The sequence below is a fragment of the Myotis davidii genome, unplaced genomic scaffold (assembly GCF_000327345.1).
Source record: "Myotis davidii unplaced genomic scaffold, ASM32734v1 scaffold1047, whole genome shotgun sequence".
NCBI classification, from domain to species: Eukaryota; Metazoa; Chordata; class Mammalia; order Chiroptera; family Vespertilionidae; genus Myotis; species Myotis davidii.
In genome coordinates, this window is record NW_006298367.1 from 529,973 (window position 1) to 550,590 (window position 20,618).

At 44.7% G+C, this 20,618-nt stretch overlaps 1 protein-coding gene across 3 annotated transcripts in view; it reads right to left on the reverse strand.

The window, feature by feature from the left end:
* The window catches only part of SRCAP (Snf2-related CREBBP activator protein), a 38,916-nt gene that overhangs the window by 6,848 nt on the left and 11,450 nt on the right, over positions 1-20,618 (reverse strand). For 2 of the 3 annotated variants that reach the window (XM_015570688.1, XM_006774087.2), the window contains exons 11-31: positions 19,565-19,753; positions 19,140-19,474; positions 18,861-19,038; positions 18,014-18,150; positions 17,605-17,774; positions 17,297-17,489; positions 15,970-16,106; positions 15,687-15,873; positions 12,608-12,777; positions 11,994-12,259; positions 11,485-11,778; positions 10,758-10,922; positions 10,075-10,260; positions 9,594-9,860; positions 7,563-9,031; positions 3,552-3,814; positions 3,210-3,412; positions 1,246-1,415; positions 899-1,095; positions 688-802; positions 358-477 (exon numbers count right to left, since the gene is read on the reverse strand). In XM_015570688.1, the coding sequence (XP_015426174.1) occupies positions 358-477; positions 688-802; positions 899-1,095; positions 1,246-1,415; positions 3,210-3,412; positions 3,552-3,814; positions 7,563-9,031; positions 9,594-9,860; positions 10,075-10,260; positions 10,758-10,922; positions 11,485-11,778; positions 11,994-12,259; positions 12,608-12,777; positions 15,687-15,873; positions 15,970-16,106; positions 17,297-17,489; positions 17,605-17,774; positions 18,014-18,150; positions 18,861-19,038; positions 19,140-19,474; positions 19,565-19,753 (5,411 nt within the window). The remainder of the gene's footprint in view (positions 1-357; positions 478-687; positions 803-898; positions 1,096-1,245; positions 1,416-3,209; positions 3,413-3,551; positions 3,815-7,562; positions 9,032-9,593; positions 9,861-10,074; positions 10,261-10,757; positions 10,923-11,484; positions 11,779-11,993; positions 12,260-12,607; positions 12,778-15,686; positions 15,874-15,969; positions 16,107-17,296; positions 17,490-17,604; positions 17,775-18,013; positions 18,151-18,860; positions 19,039-19,139; positions 19,475-19,564; positions 19,754-20,618) is intronic. The other variant, XM_006774088.2, reaches the window with a different exon arrangement.

Consider the following 20,618-nt stretch of genomic DNA (forward strand, 5'->3'; position numbering starts at 1 on the left):
GTCCAGCAGGCAGCTGATCAATGCTTCTTTCTCACCATTGATGTTTCTCTCTTTCTCTCCCTCTCTAAAATCAATAAAAAGATATTTAAATAAATAAATACGTATATTTATTGTTTTAAGAAAAGCACTGCTGCTTTTTTTAAACTTAGAAAAGTTAGAAATAAAAACTAAATCCTGTCTTTTTTCTATGAAACCATGTGAACCAATAAATAATCTATTCACAACTATCAAAGGCCAACTGTAATTTGAGAAGCAGCAGAAATAGTTCTTTCCCCCTGGACAAACTTAACAGATCCAAAGACAACACACACTGTAACCATTAGTTAGCTCTCCTCTAGGGACCGCCACTTTTTTCACCTGCTCCAGGATGTGGGTCTGCTTGCTGGCCACAGTTTCTTCCTCCTCTTCAGAGGCAGAGGGTACAGAGGAGCCAGATGACTCCTCCAGGGGCATATCAAACAGCTCTCGGATGGTCTGCTTTGGAAAGAACAGAAGAAAAAATGTCAGAGTCAATGGAATGTTGGTCCCAGGCCTACGACTATGAATCTGATGATGGTTCTTAGAAGTATCAGGTGCCACTGGTTGAAGAAGCAGGTCTGTAGAGGTCAAAGCATCCTCTTTCATAAGCAAGAGTAACTCTTACAGGCAAAGCAGTTCTACCTTCCATAGAATGGAACATAGTAGTACCTGTTTAAAATATGCTGTGGTAAAGTTGCCTCCCTCAATGGCCATGTCTCCCAACATTCTCTTCTGATTTGCCTTTTTTAGGATGTTCTCCTCCACTGTCCGTTCACTGATAAGCCTAGGGGTTGATGAAAGCCGTGGGTAAACAGCCAAATACATCAATAAAATCCTTCCAGCAAAGGGGAAGCAAAAGGTAGGGGAGACTAGGCAATACCTATAGATGTGAACATCTCGGGTCTGGCCAATTCGGTGACAGCGATCCTGGGCCTGAGCATCCATGGTGGGATTCCAGTCGCTGTCATAAAAAACAACAGTGTCTGCTCCCGTCAGGTTCACGCCCACACCCCCACTCCGAGTTGAAAGGATGAAGCAGAATATACGTTTGTCTGCATTGAATCGTTCCATCAAGGCCTAGAGGGAAAGGGAAAAAAAAGATAACATTGGGAGAAATCCCCCAAAATAGACCCAAGGCTTAGTGGGGCCCCTTCTTGGACCCCCAAGGCCTGGAAAAAGGAGACAGAAGCTGAGGTGAGTCTCTAAGGGCTGCAATGCCTGGATTACCTGTCTCTGTTCAACTCTAGTAGACCCATCCAGACGCAAGTAGAGGTGGCCGTGGTAGGTTAGAAACTGCTCCAATACATCCAGCATCCGGGTCATCTGGGTGAATATGAGTACTCGGTGGCCCCCCACCTTGAGCTGTCGCAACAGCACTGCTAACGTTTGCAACTTTCCTGAAGAGATATGAAGGGGTGCAGGGAGCTAGCTATAAACTGGAATGAGGAGAACACTTAACACTGAAAGGCTGTAGTTGAATGGTAACCAAAATTTTAGGCCAGGATTTCAATTAGCACAGGATACCAAAAAATCTGAATTAACCTATTTTCTTCCCCTAAGGGTTCTCCTCTTCAGTCTGCTTCTGTCTTGGATTTAACGTCTATAGTCTTACTAGGGGTAAGGTAATATACACCCTCACGGGGGAAAGGAATCTACAGTAGTTTGAGCAAGAAATTTTTTTTTAAATATATTTTATTGATTTTTTACAGAGAGGAAGGGAGAGAGATAGAGAGTTAGAAACATCGATGAGAGAGGAACATCGATCAGCTGCCTCCTGCACATCTCCTACTGGGGATGTGCCCGCAACCCAGGTACATGCCCTTGACCGGAATCGAACCTGGGACCTTTCAGTCCGCAAGCCGACGTTGAGCAAGAAATTTTTAAGTACTACAATGAGTTGTACCAGCTGAATCACAGGACAGATTCACAGAATAAATATCAACAAATCCCGATTCATGGTTTACAGACAGGGATTGAAGGTCACCAAGATCAGAACCATAGAGGCAAGATCTTAGGTTATCTTAGTTCAACCTCCCTTCAAACACAGAATTAACTTCTGAAACATTTCTAGTCAGTCTGAAACACTTTAACAAAGACTTTGAATTCATCTCCTCTGAATGATTTCAAATGTTTTTTGTTTTTTTACTAAAATATATATTGTTAAAATATATATTTACTAAAATATATATAAAACATATGTATAGTAATAAAAGTTCTGCTGACTTTCTTATAAGACATTTAGGAAATCTCCAAAAACATGTTACTATAGAAATATCTGTGCAGGATTGTGACAGAAAGCCATTCTTGGTCAACAGAGCCTGAGTAACACTGTGGACACCTGGCAAGGCAAGCCTCAACCCAACCCAGAGAAGACAAATCATAAGTGATCCTAAATAAGCCAGAGTTCCTTTTTGCCACTTTCTTTTGACAGTGATTGCTCTAGGGATGGGCATAAGGCCCAATTTGAGCCAATGAATTATGAAGCAAAGTCAACTGGGAGGGCTTTCTTTCCCAAAAAATATTTGCTAGGAGTCTTTTGTCTCAACCCCTGGCTTCCTACTCAGAGCATTTGATGTGCTCCCTGGAGTTACGGCAGCAATCTTCTGACCATGAAGAAATAAGCATGAGAATAAAAAGATAAATGTTAAGGATGGTAGAAAGCAAGGTAGAAAGACAAGACGGTCCTAGATACATGAAGACACCACTAATCTGCTGAATCAACAACACACCATTATTCTAATTGCTCATTAAGTCAACAATAAATGTTCACTTTTGGTTTTCTGTTACTTGCAGCCTAATGCATTCTAATCAAGATTCTAACCAAAAGATAAGGATTCTTGTCTTTTCACCAAACAAAATTTACTATTTACTGTGCAGTCTTGTACAGCATAAATCTGAAAACTCCATGCTGTGCTATCTTGTTCGCCATTGAATCCCAAATGATTAGCAAAACAGATGTTCACAAAATAATCACTGAACAAATAAATGAGTTAACACATATTTTCAACTTTCATCAAAGTCAAATTCCTGAATGCCAAGAATCCATCATACATCTACAATTCTCCATCTTTCCCATAAGGATAACCTAAAAAAACTGTCTAATGTTTAATGAAATCTACCAAGACCTTATGTACAGCATCTCTGAAAAGAGGAAAAGAGGTCAAGGGACCCTCACTGGTCAATGAACTCACCGCAATCGTACTGGATGAGCCTCAAGTCAGGGAACTGGGTGCGCATGTTACACACAATACGGTGCAAAGGACGAGCCCGGGGCCAGAGCTCACAGGCCAATTGCTCCTGGAAGGCTGCCTGACGTGGGGCCAGCCAAGGAGGTGGGTGGCAGGCATGCAGGGAAGGGGGAGGTGCCTCCACAGGAGGCATGACAAAGATGAACCTGCAAAAGGAAGAAGGCAAGCAGTATAAAAGATGGAACTCTGTAGAGTCCCAAGAGATAGCACCTTCAATATCCCTAACCACTACATCCACTCAGAGGCCCCAAGACCCTCTTCCCATGAGCACTTAGCCCTGCCAACCTCTCAATGATTTCAGACAGCTGGTCTAGGCGTTGCTGAGGAAACAGTACAGCCCGGCGGGCAGCCTCAGTATAAGTCCAAAAGGTGGGGTGGCTGGGGCGAGAACAAGGGCCGATGGGGCTGGCAACAGGTTGGGGCAAGGTACAGAAATCCAGGACTTCAGTCCCATACACGGGTGCCAGGGCCCCATGAGCCTCACTAAGTTGGAAAATCCGTTCCAGGCGTTCAGACCGCTGTCGTTTTCGCTTTTCCTCTAGAGAGTCCTGGGGATGAAAAAACAAAACAAACAAAAAAACAGAAAAAGTAATCAGTGTCCTCACAGAAAACCTGACAGTTCCTCCCACAATGAAACAATCTATGGGAACCACAATATTTTAAAATACATTATGCTTTTAGTTTTCCAAGTCATCAAAGGGCGTTATTCCTTTCACAATTTTTAAGTGAAGTTCTCTGCAAAAGAAAAATGATCTTTTCTTGTATGCTACCAAAGCAGAATGTCTGAATATTCAAATTTAAGATCTACATTCCAACAATCTTATAAAATAGATGATTTGTGGAAAGTCTCCTATATAACATTCAACTCCAAACGTTCAATTAATTTATCTTCTTGCAGTATATCAAAAAGAAGTATTAAAAGCCTTCCTCAAATCACTGACCAGGATACAGAGAGGCTAATCAAATCCACAGCAGGTTTCTGTCAAGGGCCAGACTGGAATGAACTGGGATGGGAACATAACCAGGTACTTAATATCATCACTCTGAGAGAGAAAAGGCGAGTGTCTGGCAGACAGGATATCTGTATGACTTTGATCCAATCCTTCCCCATCTGTTGTGCTTCCAGTTTCACAGGTTATAAAACCACCTCTCTCTATGTATAGTATATATTTTAAGCACTTACTACACTTGCAATTTTACTTTGTAAGAAAGGAAAGGGGATACTTTTGATGTCTTCTACCCACTAAATTTAAGGCCCATATATCATGGATCCTGTTAACTATAATCACCCACTACCTAGCTCAGTATCTGGCACAAAGTAGGCTCTCAATAAATCTGTTAATAAAATGGATCCCAGAAAATGGTCCTGAAAAATAGCAGTGCCTCCAAGATTTTTTAATCCTCACCCGAGGATTATGTTTTCATTGATTTTAGAGAGAGAGAAAAGTGGTGAGGGAGAGGAGAGAAACACCAATCTGTTGCCTCCCGTACACACCCCAACCAGGGATCAAACCCACAACCTGGGTATGGGCCCAAACCAGGAATCGAACCCGCAACCTTTCCGTGTATGGGACAATGCTCCAGCCAACTGAACCACACTGGCCAGGGCCCAAACCTCCCTTTTTGATGGCTACATCAAGCATAACCTCTTGGATCCTTGTGATCTAAGTGAGAAAGCATCCTAACACTGAGAAAAATCAATCCGGGTGAGCTCTCAAATAGTAGCAAAAGAGGAAAGATTTGCAAATCATAACTGAAAAGGGCCTTGTATCTAAAATACATAAAGGACTCTTACGGCTCAATAATAAAAACAAATAAAATAACCCAATTAAAAAGGGCAAAGGCTCACAGAGATATTTCTTCAAAGACTAGAGGCATGAATTCATGCACGAGTGGGGTCCAGCCGGCCTGCCCTGATGGGGGCCAAATGGGGCGGGCTAGTGGGGGCCGGGGGGGACGATTGGGGCCTCAATCAGGCTGGTTGGTCGCTGCAGTGTGCATCATAGCCACAGGTTGCTTGGCTTTTATATATATACACAAATGGTCAACAACCACTTAAAAGATGCTCAACATCATTAGCCATCAGAAAAATGCATATCAAAACCATTAGGTTCTACTTCATACGCACTAGAATGTAATAAAAAAGACAAATAACAAGTGTTGGCAAAGTTGTGGAGATCCTGGAACCACCCTTACAGGCTGCTGGTGGGAATGTAAAATGGTACAGCTACACTGGAAAACAGTTCGGCAGCTCCTCAAACAATTAAACGTAGTTACCATAAGGCCCAGCAATTCCAGTCCTAGGTTTACATTCAATATAATGGAAAACATGAAAAGACACAAGATCTTATTTCATAGCTGCATTATTCATAACAGCCAACAAGTGAAATAATTCAAATGTCCCTATCAACTGACGTAGAAAATGTGCTATCTCCATAAAATGGAATATTTAACAATAAAAAGAAATTAAGTACTGATGTGTGCTATAACATGAATGAACCTCAGGAACTTTAAGCCAAGTGAAAGAAGCCAATCACAAAAGGCCATATATTATGTGACTCCATAGACAAATCTATAAAGACAGAAAATAAGTAGTTGCCGAAGGCTAGGAGAGAGAGAGAAGTTTGGGGATGATGGCTAAGGTGTAATGGTTCTCTTTAGGGCCATAAAAATGTTCCAAAGTAATGGCTGTACAAAATGTGGTAATGGCTATACAACCCTGTGACTATAATAAAAGCCACTGAATGTGTACACTTCAACTGGATTAACTGTATGGTATATGACATATTTCAAACTGTTTTAAGGAAAAAAATAGTGTCAAAAGCTGCTATCTACTTGCAGAGCAACCAAAATTTAGCATAGACCATGGGCTGTCACACTGGGGCCAGGATCTAGGTTCTCTTTTACTTCCAACAAGCCAGACCAACTTGGCAGTACCAGAAAGACAAAAGGTGGAGTTAGTGGCACTGATGGAGGGTGGGATACTGAGGCTGAGGCAAAGAATAAGCAGCAGCTCTGTAATAGAATGAGCAAAAGATAAGAAGGCCTGGGGGATTCACTAGAACTTTCTTCAAATTTGTTCCTGGGTTATTCACTTGAATCTGAGTTCTAAGTTTAACTTAACCAAACATATATGGAACTATATATATGATAGAAAAACAATGGCTACCAGAAAGCTAAGGAAGTGATAGGGAACAGTTCTATTTTTTTTTAATCATCAACCGAGGATATGTTTTTATTGATGTTTTAGAGAGAGAGGAAGGGAGAGGGAGAGAGAGAGAAACATTGATGTGAGAGAAAAACATTGATTGGTTGCCTCCCATATGTGCCTTGACCAGGGATTGAACCCGCAACCTAGGTATGTGCCCTGACTGGCAATCAAACCCGTAACCTTTTGGTGTACGGGATGACATTCCAACTAACTGAGCCACCCGGCCAGGGCCAGAGTTCTTTTCATTGCCACTTAATTGCCATGGAGGTAAAAAACTTTAAGAAATGGCCATCAGCCGAACCAGTTTGGCTCAGTGGATAGAGCGTCGGCCTGCGGACTGAAGGGTCTCGGGTTTGATTCCGGTCAAGGGCATGTACCTTGACTGCGGGCACATCCCCACTGGGGGGTGTGCAGGAGGCAGCCGATCGATCTCTCTCATCGATGTTTCTCTCTATCACTCTCCCTTCTTCTCGGTAAAAAATCAATAAAAGATATTTAAAAAAAAAAAAGAAATGGCCATCAAAGTGAGATGATGATCTTTGGGGAACTGCATTCCATGGTGTCATCCCTCCCTTAGAAGTTCAAATGCTTGCTGATGGTAATGGTTTCAGCAACTGAAGAAAGTATGTCTTTGAGGACTGACTCTTGTGGGGAAGGGGAGAAAGCAATGGAGTCAGCACATCTCTGTTCTCACAAGCTGTGTAACATTTATAACATCATTTAATAGGCTAGTTTCTTCATCTGTAAAATGAGGCAATTAAATGCCAACACTAACTCAAAAGAGTAAGCAAGAAGAAAAGAGACCAGTGATAACAATAAGGCCTTCAACATATCAGTGAATAATAGTTTTAAAAGCACATTAGGTTCTCATTACCCCTATAAGTAGAACACGATTATTCCGATTTTACAGAAAATACAAGCTCAGGGAAAAGGACTTGTCCAATGGTACTGAAATATCAGGTCCACAAAACGAGACTTTGTAATTTACCAAGATAAAAGTGTCATTATTCTGTTCCATCCATTCTATCAACATTCCAAAGAAACTCAACTTCCCATTCCCTCTCCTTTGAGGCAGTAAAACTTACCAGATAGAAAGGGGAACGAGGTGGTGGTGGGGGCTGGCGTCGAGGCCTGGGACCACTGAACGAGGTAGCAGTGGAGGGAGGGCTGGGGGGACCAGAGCGCAATGTCAGTGTCTCAGGCTCATCCTTGGAAAGAGGCAGCCGGGATACCATGGTGATGGGCAAGGAAGCGGCCCCAGGTGCAGAAACCACAAGGGAGGATGCCTGGGAAGCTGGGACCTGCGTTGAGGCTGGGGCCAGTGCCAGAGTCTGGGCTGTGGCTGGGCCCAAGGTGGGCACTGGAACTGGGGCAGGGCTCAAGGTCAGTGTTTGCACTGAAGCTGGGGCCAGGAGTGAAGCAGATGATGATACCGGAGCCAAAGTCAAAGTGTGAGCTGGGGTTGGGCCCATCGAAGAAGCAGGAGTCAGAGAGGGTGCTGGAGCCAGAGATAGCGTCTGACTTGGACCCAGTGGTGGTCCTGGTGCCAAAGACAGTGTCTGGGCTGGAGCTGGTACTAGGGCTGCTGCTGGAGTCAATGACAATGTCTGAGCTGGAAAGGGCTTCTGGGGATTCCCTGTTCCCAAAGAGAGTGTCTGAGATGGAGACGAGCCGCCAAGAGTGGATGCTAAAGCTGGGGCTAAGGCCAGTGTCTGTGTAGAAGCCGGGCTTGGGAGAGGTGACGGAATCGGGGCTGGTACCATAGTTTGAGTTGATGTCGGAGCCAACACAGGAGTTTGGACTGGCACCAGTGAAGAAGCTGAGGCTAAAGGAGTTCCTGGAGTAGATGATGAAGCCAGAACTGGAACTGGAGTCTGCGATGGAGCCAGGACTGGAAGAGGAGTCAGGGAAGGAGCTGGAGAAGCCAGGATTGCTGTCTGTGGAGCCGCCATGGGAGCCATAGAGGTGGCTAGAGCCTGAGATGCAGGTGTTGGAGCCAGAAGGGAAGCCTGAGCTGGAGCTGGATTTGGTGCTGCCGGAAAAGAATTAGCCAGAGCAGAAGCTGGCACAAGGACAGGTGAACATGCTGGGGCCACGGCTGAATTCAACCCTGGAACATGTGAAGAGGCTGGAGCCAACAACAGAGGGTGACCAGGTGCCTGAGATGGGGACAGGGATGACGTTGTGGCCAAACCTAGAGTCAAGGCTGATGCTGATGGGGAAGCCCCAGCTGGTGCCAAAGAGGGAAGTCCAGGAGCCGCTGAGACAACAGGTGCCATTGTTGGAGTCACAGTGGTCAGCACAGTTGGGCCTGAAGCCGAAACAGGTAAGGGAGCGGAGATTGGGATGGTGAGTGGAGCCGAGGCTGGGGCAGGAAGCGTGGTGGAGACAGAGATAGGGAGTGAAGATGACACTGGAACGGAGACTGTAGAGGACACAGGACTAGCGAGGGGAGAGGAGTTGGGAACTGGCATTGGAGATGCTGGCCCAGGGAGTGAGGATGGCGCAGGAAGGGAAGAAGAGATGGTCAAGGGAGCAGTTCCGGTTGCTGAAGCTGTGGAGACAGAGGATGAGTTAGGCCCAAAATTCTTTTCTTGCTCCTCCTATCATCCTGTCCCACCCCTTCCCTTACTCGCAAGTTTCACCTGTTTCCCAGAAAATCTTCACTCCCACACTATGAGATCAAAGAATCAAGGAATCTGTCAACTTAACATTTCCTTTCCCTCCAAGAATCCAATAAATCTATGTTGGAATTAGGCAAGGGCTCGGCAGCCCAGTTTTGGGGTCCACAGCAAGTCAGTATGCTGGATAATGAAGGGATCTGTTGTGACTTAGAAACCCTTAAGGCACCGGGCTGGGGTGTCTCAGTGGTTGAGTGTCGACCTACGAACCAGGTCACGGTTCAATTCCCAATCAGGGCACATGCCCGGGTTGTGGGCTCGATCCCCAGTAGAGGGCGTGCAGGAGGCAACCGATCAATGATTCTCTCATCATTGATGTTTCTCTCTCTCCTTCCTCTCTGAAATAAATAAAAATGTATTTTTTTTTTAAAGAAAGAAAGAAACCCTTGGGGCCAATTCTGGCAAACATTTCTGGCCTTAGCCATGTTGACTCACCACTGACTTCGGGCGAAGGACTCTGGACCAGCTTGAGAAGGGGCCTCACCAGAGTGGATGTGGGTATGGGAGCCCGGGCAACACCCAGAGTAGGTGTGGGTAGCCGGCCAGGGGTTAATGTGGGCCGTGGAGTCAACACAGCTGGAATCCCAGAGCTCGGAGGTCGGGGTGCTGGGGCCAACGGAGGAACAGGAGTCAGTCCATCCCGAGGGGCCTGTCTCACTACAATCTTCACCACGCCTGTATTATTCACCATGGTTGGTGGCACTGCAAGAGGAAGCTACATTGAGGGAAAGGTAGAAAAGAAACAAGAGACCCAAAAGATGGAAGAAGTCCAGGGGCAGGAGAGGGAAGCAGACAGATATTGGAGACACCAGCAAGGGAAAACAATACTGAGGGAAGGCTGGACAGACAGTAGCCCAGGACATGCCTGGAAGGACCAAGGCCTGCAAGAGCTAAGTAGGAAGGCCAGGAGCCTCACCCTGGTTAGCAGCAAGCGGAAGGCTGAGGCCAGTGGGGGCAGGGGTGGTGCTGGGGGTCGAAGAAGGCAGCACAGAGACAGGGGTGGGGCCAGGGGTCGGGGCCACGGCCTGGATGAGGGCCACATGGGCAGGCTGACTGATGAGGTGGTGCTGCCCCCCTGCGGACACCAGGTGCACCACATTCCCTGGGTTAAGGGAAGAGAGAAAGAGAGTAGCTATCAGCCGGAGGGAGGCAAAGAGGCAAGGGCTAGAGGAGAAAGAACAGAGAGAAAATAACATCTCTAAAATGACCTCATCCAGCCCAGCCAGCATGGCTCAGTGGTTGAGCATTGACCTATGAACCAGGTCACAGTTCGATTCCCAGTCAGGGCACATGCCCGGATTGTGGACTCAATCCCCAGTGTGGGGTGCGCAGGAGGCAGCTGATCAATGAGTGTCTCTCATTATTGATGTTTCTATCTCTCTCCCCTTCTCCCTTCCCCTCTGAAATCAATACAAATATATTTAAATAAATAAAATGACCTCATCTTTATAAAAAATTTCCTCTAATCATTCTCTTTGGTCCCACCCACCAAATACTAAGGAAAGAAACACACAGGCTGACATTTTTAAAGAGCCATAAAAAAACAAGAGGATAAGGAAGAAGAGGAAAAAGGCAGGACAGGGGGTGGGTTTTACCTACTTTGCAGCGGGCGGGGTTGCCCCACGGCAAGCTGGCGCACCTGGGCACCAGTCAAAGTCAGCTTGTTGCCCTGGATTTGGAAGGTGAGAGGTTTGCTTCCCCCTGCACTAGCCACTGGACGTTGTGCCAGTGAGGCCAATTGGCCGATGCTGACCACTTCACCTGCTATAAACAAAGAAGGGGCTTAATGAACACAGGGATCACTCTGTCAATGCCACTTTACAGACCCTCATGAGGTACAAGTCTCAGTTCCTCTAACTCTTCCCCTCAATTTCTCATGTTTCAACAAGCTCAGCCTTCAACTACAGTCTGGACTTTTGACATGCTACTCCTTCCTATTCCACTCATTTGCTTAACAATTTCCTTTATATCCTCTAAAGCAGCGGTCGCCAACCTTTTGGACCTCACGGACCACTGGCTGGTGACCGCTGCAAAGGCCTGCCACCACACTGAGCTAATTTATCACTCACCACCCCCCTCCTCTATGCTGCCCTTTTACCTCATGATTTTCTATCACGAGGCTTACATGTCACTTCCCCAACTAAATCATGAACTCCCTGAGGGCTCTTGATTATAAGTTACCAATGTCTGGCAATATACCCTGTATATGATAGCTACCTAGAATTTGATACTCGCTCATACTCCTGAGTTTTTCTTCTCCAACTCTGGGGCATATAAGCCTTCCTCCCTTCTCAGGTCCCTCACCCTCAGAGCCCTGGGAACTTACAGGGCAGGCGAGCTTGCATATCAGGAGACAGGATGAGGCGCTGTGGTGCAGGAGTAGGAGCTGGTACTGCTGTGGTAGGCGCAGTGGCTGTGGTGGTAGAAGTGGTGGAGGCAGTGGCAGTGGCAGAAGGGAAGGTATAGCCTGGTGGCACTGTCAGGGGCTTCAACAGGCTGGAGGAGCCTGGGGGTGGGGCAGGACTCAGGCGAACAGGGGCAGGTGGGGCTGGCTTTAGGGACAGGGTTGGTGTTGGAGGCCGTGAGGTCCCACTCAGGACCCCCAGGGGGGAAGGTAACACTGTAAACACAAAGGAAACATCTGTCAAATATGCCCTGACCAGAGCCTTAGCCAGCTCCCAGCAGCCTCCACACATACATACTCCCTTCCAGCCCAACAAAGACCACACCCATCTCTAACCCAACTTCTCACTCTATTTTTATTACTGCTAATCAATCTGACCAATCTACCTGAAGTGCCCCCTAACCCAACACTCTGGCTCCCTTGTAACTCACCCGGGGGAAGAGGCCCACTGTTTGGCTGCAACGGGGGTAACAGAACAGGGCCTGGAGGCCGGGATGCCGGAATAAGTGGGGATCCAGTAGGCGAGGTTGACACCATCAGTGGTGCTGGCAGCACTGGAGGGGTTGGGCAAGGGGTCGGCTGAGCTGACAGCTCCGGGCCTGGAGGGGGTCGGACTGGGACAGGACCCAGGAGGGTCCGTGGGCTGTTCACTACCACCACTGTCCGGCCTTCTTGCTTGGGCACTGGCTGCAACATCCTATGAGAAAAAAATAAGGGGGTGAGGAAGGAGAATAAGGAGTAAGGAAAAAAAGAAACAAGAAAGACAAGGCAAAAAGACAAAGATTGTAAAAGCAAAGGGGGAAAAGGATAAAGACCCAAAAGCACCAAGCAGGGAAGGGGGAGTGGGAATCAATGACAAACACAAGGGCCCCTCCCAGGACCCTCTGGTTATTGTCTCCCCTAACATGGCCACAGTATTTTGCATCTGTCCCATATAAACATTCTAGCCTACTCTACAACCCTCTCCTTGCCATCCCAATGCCCCCCAGCCAGCTGTAGTCAGTTTTTCTAGGAATCCATCCCCTTAATTCCTCAGCCCTGGTACCTGTTGACCTTCATCTTGACAGGCTTGGGCCGGGGTGGGGGGTCAGGAGCAGTAGCCACCTCTAGCAGTACCCGGCGGGACAGGCGGTGCCGGGGTAGAAATGTGTCGGCCTCATATCTAGAAATTCGACCCTCCAGGCCAATAAGATCAAAACGACCCATGTCTATCCGCTGGCACAAGAAGGAACACAAAAGCATGGTGTCAAAGGGGTCAATGTGGCAATAATTTCTTAGATACGACACCAAAAGCACAGATAATAACCAAAGTGAATTGATAAACTGAACTCCATCAAAGGACACTTTCAATAGAATGAATAGGCAACCCATAGAATGGGACAAAATATTTGCAAATCATGTTTCATAAGGGGTTATATCCAGAACATATAAAGAACTCCTACAACTCAGTAACAAAAACACAAACAACCCATTTTAAAAATTAGCAAAGGCCTTTAATAGACATTTCTCCAAAGAAAATACAAAATAAGCACAAGAAAAGATGTTCATCACTAACGTTAGGGATATGCAAGTCAAAATCACAGGATACTACCTAATATCCATTTAGATGCTATTTTTTTAAAAAAAACAGAAAAATAACAGGGTTGGCAGCCACTATGGAAAACAGTATGGTGATTCCTCAAAAAATTAAAAATAGAATTACAAATTTCTATATAATCCAGCAATTCCATTTCTGGATATACGGTCATGTATCACATGTCAATGTAGGACTGCATATACAAGGGTGGTCCTGTAAGATTATAACGGAGCTGAAAAATCCCTATTGTCTAGTGACGTCTAGGCATCCTAATATTGTAGTGGAATTCAGTATGTGTGTATGGTAATACTGGTGTAAACATACCTACTGTGCTACCAGTTATATAAAAGCATTGTACATATAATTATGTATAGTGCATGTTTTTAAAATACATTTCTATTGATTTTTTTAAGGAGGAAGACAGAGAGAGAGAGAAAGAGAAATATCGATGCGAGAGAAACACACTGGCTGCCTCCTCCATGCCCCCACTGGGGATTGAGCCTTAAACCCAGGAATGTGCCCTGACCGGGAACTGAACCAGTGACCTCTCAGTACATGGGATGACACTCAACCAACTGAGCCATACCAGCCAGAGCTGTATAGTGCATATTTAACAATGATAATAAATGACTACATTATAAGCTTATGTAATTACCACACTGTTTTTACCATTATTTTAGAATGTACTTTTTCTTTTTTAAGTCTGCTATATAACAGTATGCAGTTAGGCCAGCAGCAGCCCCATACATCTTGTGTTTATGTCTCTTGATTGTATCAGTTTCTCTTGTGCTTCACTTAATCTTGTGTTGTTTTATAAATTTAATGTAGCCTAAGTGTACAGTAATGTCCTACACCTTCACAATTAACTCACCATTCACTCATCAACTTACTCAGAACCATTTCCAATCCTACAACCTCCATTCATAGGAAGTGTCCTATACAGGTGTATCATTTTTAACTTTTATACCGTATTTTTACTGTCCCCTTTCTATGTTTAGATACACAAATACTTGCCATTGTGTTACTACTGCCTACAGTATTCAGTCTAATACACTGTTCAGGCATATAACCTAGGAGCAATATGCTACACCATATAGCCTAGGTATGTAGTAGATTACACCAATTAGTTTGTGAAAGTGCACTCTATGATGTTACCACAATGATGAAATCACCTAAAGACATATTTCTCTTAACATATCTCCCTCATTAAGCAGAGCATGACTGTATACCCAAGAGAGGATTGAAAGTCAAGAACTATGACTTCATTCATATGTGGGATATAAAACTGAAAGCAACAAATGAACAAACAAGACAAACAAAACCCATAGACATATACAACAGTATGTTGGTTACCAGAGGGCAAGGGTTAGGAAGGAAGTAGAAAAGGGTAAAGGGGGTCAGATATATGATGGCAGAACAAGACTTGACTTTGGGTGGTGAACACACAAAGCAATACTATACAGATGATGTATTTTAGAATTATATACTTAAAACCTGTATAATGTTATTAACCAATGTCACCCCAATAAATTTAATTTTTAAAAATGAGAGAATTGAAAGTAGAGACTTGGACAGATATTTGTACACCTATGTTCACAGCAGCATTATTCAAAATAGCCAAAACGTGGAAGCAATCCAAGTGTCCAATGATGGATAGATAATCAAAATGTGGTATACATATATGAACCTTAAAAACATTCCGCTAAATGAAACAGCCATTCACAAAAGGACAAATATTGTATGATTCCACTTATTTGAAGTACTCAAGAGTACTAAAATTTATAAACCGCAAATAGAATGGTGGCTAACAAGAGCTAGGGAAAGGGGGAAAATGAAGAGTTAATATTTAATATGTACAGAGTTTCAATTTGGAAAGATGAGAAAAATTCTGAAGATGGATGGTGGGTAAGCATTATACAAATTAACTGTACTTAATGGCACTGAATCATATGCTTAAAATGGCTCAAGTAGTAAAATCTGCTATGTGTTTTACCACAAAAGAAAAAATGGGCTTGGCCGGTGTGGCTCAATGGTTGAGCATCAACCTATGAACCAGGAGGTCAAAGTTTGATTCCAGGATTCCAGGGTTGATCCCAGTAGCGGGTGTGCAGGAGGCAACCAATAGATGATTCTCTCTCATCACTGATGTTTCTATCTCTCACCCCCTTCTCCCTTCTTCTCTGAAATAAACAATATATATATTAAAAAAAAAAATTGGAGGGAGCGTGTATGAAGTAGCCAAAAAGAGGAAACAGAAAAACAAAATAATTAAATGTTAACATGCCAACCCCTTTCAAAAAGATTAACAAAATTCTCACAAACCTACTGCAAAATAGGCTATATAATCCCGATTTTGAAGGGCAAACAAACTTAGGGTTAGAGGTTAATAATTAGCTTGCCTAAAGTGACACAGCTAAAAAAATAATAAAAGCAGGGGAATAGTTTTAAGATGATAGGAGAAGGAAGGATGCAAAAGGTCAGACTTTAGCCTAAAGAAAATAAATTAAGGTTTGGGATAGGGCCAGTAACCTTGGGGGCAACTACTTACCTGGAGGGGATGGATATCAGTGGCCTGTAGGACCAGAGAGGCAGTGCTGAAGCAGATGCCTGGGGTGATGAAGGGGGAGGTAACAGGTCTAGGGTCAAACAGGTTTGGATGATTACAGACTTTTCGCAGCTGCATCAAAATGTTGATGACGCTCATGAAATGGCCCGTGGCTAGTGTCTCTTTAGTTCTGGGAGAGAAGAAAAATAAATAGGGCATCCTGACTCTCACCTCTGACCTTTGCTATAATCTAGAGTCCCAGGGCCCACCCTCAGTTCTCCCTTACGTAGTTTGTGCCATGAAGTCATCATAGAGATAGCGTTGGCGCTTGGAGAGCCGGCAGCGGATAACATGCTCATACTTTTTAGGCATCTGCTTCTCAACATCCACCTTAACTCGGCGCAACAAAAAAGGCCGCAAAACCTAAAAGTAAATAATCAAGAGGCTGACAGGAGAACAGCAGGAGACTGAGCCCTAGTCTAGCTCTTCTAGCTGGGTTTTGGCTTGATGATCAGCTGGGCACTGCCTTAGTCCAATCAGTAAATACTCATGGAGCTATGCAGCATGCCCAGAACTAATCACACAAAGCTGAGTCAGATGCAAGCCCTCCTTTCTCTCAAGGAATTTACTATCTGCTGAAGGACAGACATTATTATTAGAATACCACACCATAAGTGATAAAGAAGAACACTGAGGGCAGAGCAACTACCTACACAGGAGGGATGACTCAAATTACAGTAAATGTCAATACACAAGATTATGAAAGTAAGTCCAGGAGAGAAGCTGAGAACAAAAATTGGGGCAGTGACAGCAGCATAGAAAACAAAAGGCAAATGTGAGATTTCAGGAGGCAAAATCTGACAAGACACAGTCATTAAGTTAACATGGAAAAAGTGAATGGAGATGAAGAGGTATAGTTAAGGAAGACTTATTGGTTTCTATGATTTACCAAAATGATGGTGTGATTGACCAAAATGGAATAGAAATAGGCTATAAAACATGAGATGTTTGGGCTAAAACAGAGGAGAGTTCAACAGCAACTTTCAATTAAAGACATAAAGTCAAATTTAAATACAGGCCAAGTGGTCTACAGAGTTGAGGAATTAAAAACACAAATTGGAGTCTTTAAAGCCTTATGAGTGAGATACATAAATTGGGAGACAAAAAAAGTAAAGATCAGAATGCTGAGAGATGTTATTTAAAAATGACAAAGAGAAGACAAAAAAAAACATAAGAAAGGGAGGAGAGAGGGAGGGAGGGGGGAAAGAGAAAAAGAGAGAGAGAGGAGGACAGGAGAGGGAGGAAGGGAGGGAGACAGGGAGAGAGGAAAAGGGAGGGAGAGAGGGAGGAAGAGAAAGAGGGGGAGAGAAAAGAAACGCAATAAAAATACAAAGTTGAGGAAAGCCAGGTAAAGAGAAATCCAAGCAGGGACTGATGAGCAATAATATTCTACTCGGAGAATACGCACAGACATGTCTCCCATTAAAGAAAACACTGAAGCTTGACAAATGGCTGAATTCAGCTTATCTGTCTGACTTCCCTCTCCCTAAAGGTTTTCTGCCCTTAGTTCCTCACCATTCCCAAGACCCCTGACAAACTGTTGCAGGCCCTACCTTGTGGAGGCGTTTGACTAGACCTTCATTGTACTCTTGGCTGCCCTCAATCATGCCAGTTAGGGGGTTAGAGAACCACTCTTTGAACTCGCGGTGAGACTGGAAGACATGGGGCATCAAAAAGTGCATCAAGGACCACAGCTCCATGAGGCTATTCTGCAAGGGAGTTCCTGTCAGGAGCAGGCGTCTCTGGCTGCAAAGAGACAGAGGGAATTAAAGGGAGGATAGTCAATAAATTCTCAATCTTCCGAGCATCCCACCCTTCAGACCCAATCAACCCTCCCATGAATCTCCAACTCCATTTCCACCTGTTGAAGTTGAGCAGTGACTGCCAACGCTGTGACTTGAAGTTTTTGATGTTCTGAGCCTCATCCAGAATGAGATAGCGCCAGTTTTTGCGGCGAAAGGCCTGGTGATCCTGCAGCACCAGCTTGTAAGACGTGATACACACATGGAAGGCATTGGGCTTGGTCCAGCCCTGAGGTATCAAGAGAAAATAGAGATAGTGAGGTGAAAAAAAAAAGGGGGGGGGGGGAAAGGGAAGACATGCTAAGGTCCTCAGGAGATAGAAATCAGGTTGGGAGGAAACAGAAAGTCCCAGAAGCAGAATGAAGCAATAGAAAGGGGAGGGAAAGAAATTCATCTGAAGAAAACGGGCCTAAAAAAAAAATGAGGCATCAACTGGGGGGAGAGAGGTGGTCACATGGAGGAGCAAACCTGCCGCTTGAGCTTCCTCTCTTTCTGGGCTCCATAGTAAGTGAGAATTTTAAAGCTGGGGCACCAACGCTTCAGTTCCATCTCCCAGTTCAACATCACACTGGTGGGGACAATGATCAAATGAGGACCCCAGTTACCTGTTTAGCAAAAGAATGAGAGATGTATAACATGGTAACTATAGTCAGTACTATACTGTATTATTTGAAAGTTGCTAAGACAGATCTTAAAAGTTCTCATCATAGAAAAATAATTGTTTGTAATATGTATGACATGTTTATTGTGATCATTTCACAATGTATACAAGTATTAAATAATGTTATACACCTGAAAGTAACATGTCAATACATGATTTAAAAAAATAAAATTCAGCCTGCCCAGCATGGCTCAGTGATTGAGTGCTGACTGTGAACCACGACGTCATGGTTCGATTTCCAGTCAGGGCACATGCCCGAGTTGCAGGTTAAATCCCCAGGCAGCCAATCAATGATTCTCTCTCATCATTGACGTTTTTATCTCTCTCCCTCTACCTTCCGCTCTGAAGTCAATAAAAATACATATTTAAATAAATAAATAAAATGCAGAAAGATTTTAAATAGGTGAATTTTTAAAAATAAGAATGAGAGAAGGCAAGGAGATATACAATTTAAGGTTCTTGCTCCTCACACGTAACCCTGAACAGTCTGTCCTAATGGCCCTTCCTAAGAATCCCAGCACTTATGCTGGGCTTGCTATACAGTTACTGACCAGTCAATGAAGCTATTAAGATTCCAGCAAAAGAGTATTTCACTATCCTGTAGCTGGAGTCACCCCCAAGGAGACCCAAGAGGAAGGGGCCCTGTCTAGTTACCTTTCTCACAAGCCAAGTGGGCAAGCAGGGAGATAGTCTGGATCGTCTTGCCCAGCCCCATTTCATCAGCAAGAATGCCATTCAGCTTCTTCTCATACATGGTGACCAGCCAGTCCAACCCAATATGTTGGTACTCCCGGAGCTGGCCCCGCAAGAGCAAGGGAATAGGTGTCTTCACCTGGTGGGGAAGAGAGGTGTCAAGGTGAACTGAGGTGTGTCACTGAGAAACAGAGAAGTCAAGATATGAGAAAGCAGAGGCTGGGGGTCTAGGGATACCACCTGGGTAGTAGCCAAGGTGTAACCCTTGGGTTGGAGACTTTCAGCTGCTGCAGCGATGTCAGTAATTTCTTTCTTAGGGCCTAGAGTGGTGGTGGGCCCTGGGGTGGGAGGTCCACTGCCCCCATCTGCCTCACTCTGCTCTTCATCCCGGGCAAGCAAGTACTCCACCCCAAAGTCATCCTCCTCCTCCTCCTCCTCGTCCTCATCTGCTTGGCTCTGTGACTGGGACTCCTCAGACTCATCAGACTCAGATTCCTCTGATTCTGAACTCCCGCTTGTTTCTTCCTCCTCGGAATGCTCATCTTCCTCGTCCTCACTCTGCTCCTCTGAAGAGTCTAAAGCACAAGACCAAGGCTTAGTGTTAACCATACCTGCCCCTCCAGTGCCTACCCTCCCCAGCACCTGCCTCATAACCACACATTTACCGGATTGACTGCTACTATCCTCCTGAGGAGCCTCTTCAGCTTCTGTGGCCCCCTCTGGTTCACAGTCAGAGCTGTTAGCATCAACCTCATCTTCCTCCTCCTCTTCACTACTCCCAGAACCTGGGGCAGATGCATCTGAGGCATAGGCTCCTGCATACCGCTGCAACAGCTCCTCCACAGATAGCTCACCTGAAGAAAAAGAGAGAGTACGTTTTGGATGCATCGAGGGGAAGGGAGAAGAGGTCTGAGGGTGCCATTTGCTTTACCTAGGTCTCTGTAGATACGGCTAAGCCCAGGCCCGAGGAAAGGCAACGAAAAGTTTACTTCAGCACCAGCTACTAAAGCCAAGTTTTACAACATGGACTAGAGCCATGGATGGTGCTGCCTTCCATTGGGAAGGATAATATCAATGTGATGAACCTCCCTTTAAGGCAGGGGTGGGAACTTCCAGACCGCAAAATGATTTGGTCTGGCCCATTGGGGGGGGGGGGGGGGGAACACATATAAAAATATACTTAACCCTTTGAGTGCCAACCAATATCCTAGGAACTATGCTAAAATTGCCAAGGCATTTTTGTTGATTTTACAGCAGTTTAGGAAAAAAATTATGCATCTCAAGTAAATCAAGTTATATATTCAAAAACTTAAGGAAACCTTTACTACATTGACATACTTAGCAATATCATCATCACTAATAAAAGCAGACTTAGAACTGGACGCCATTTCGAAGCTTTGATAGTGCTCCTGGCACTTTTGGCAAAAGACAGGAGGAGCGCGATCGCACTCCCCAGCACTCAAGGGGTTAAATGTTTGACCAAATATAGCAGGCTAATTTCTAGGTTAATAATTCTGTATGGCCCATGAATGATGTTATAAATATCCAAATGGCCCTTGGCAGAAGAAAGGTTCCCCACCCCTGCTTTGAGGTTTAGGTAAAACATAACCCAAATCCTTTCACAACAGCTCTTCTCTCCATGAGCTCACATTACTTTGTTCAAAATGCCATGATAATTAGTCATCATAGTCTATTTTTAAGTATTCACTTATAAATCTA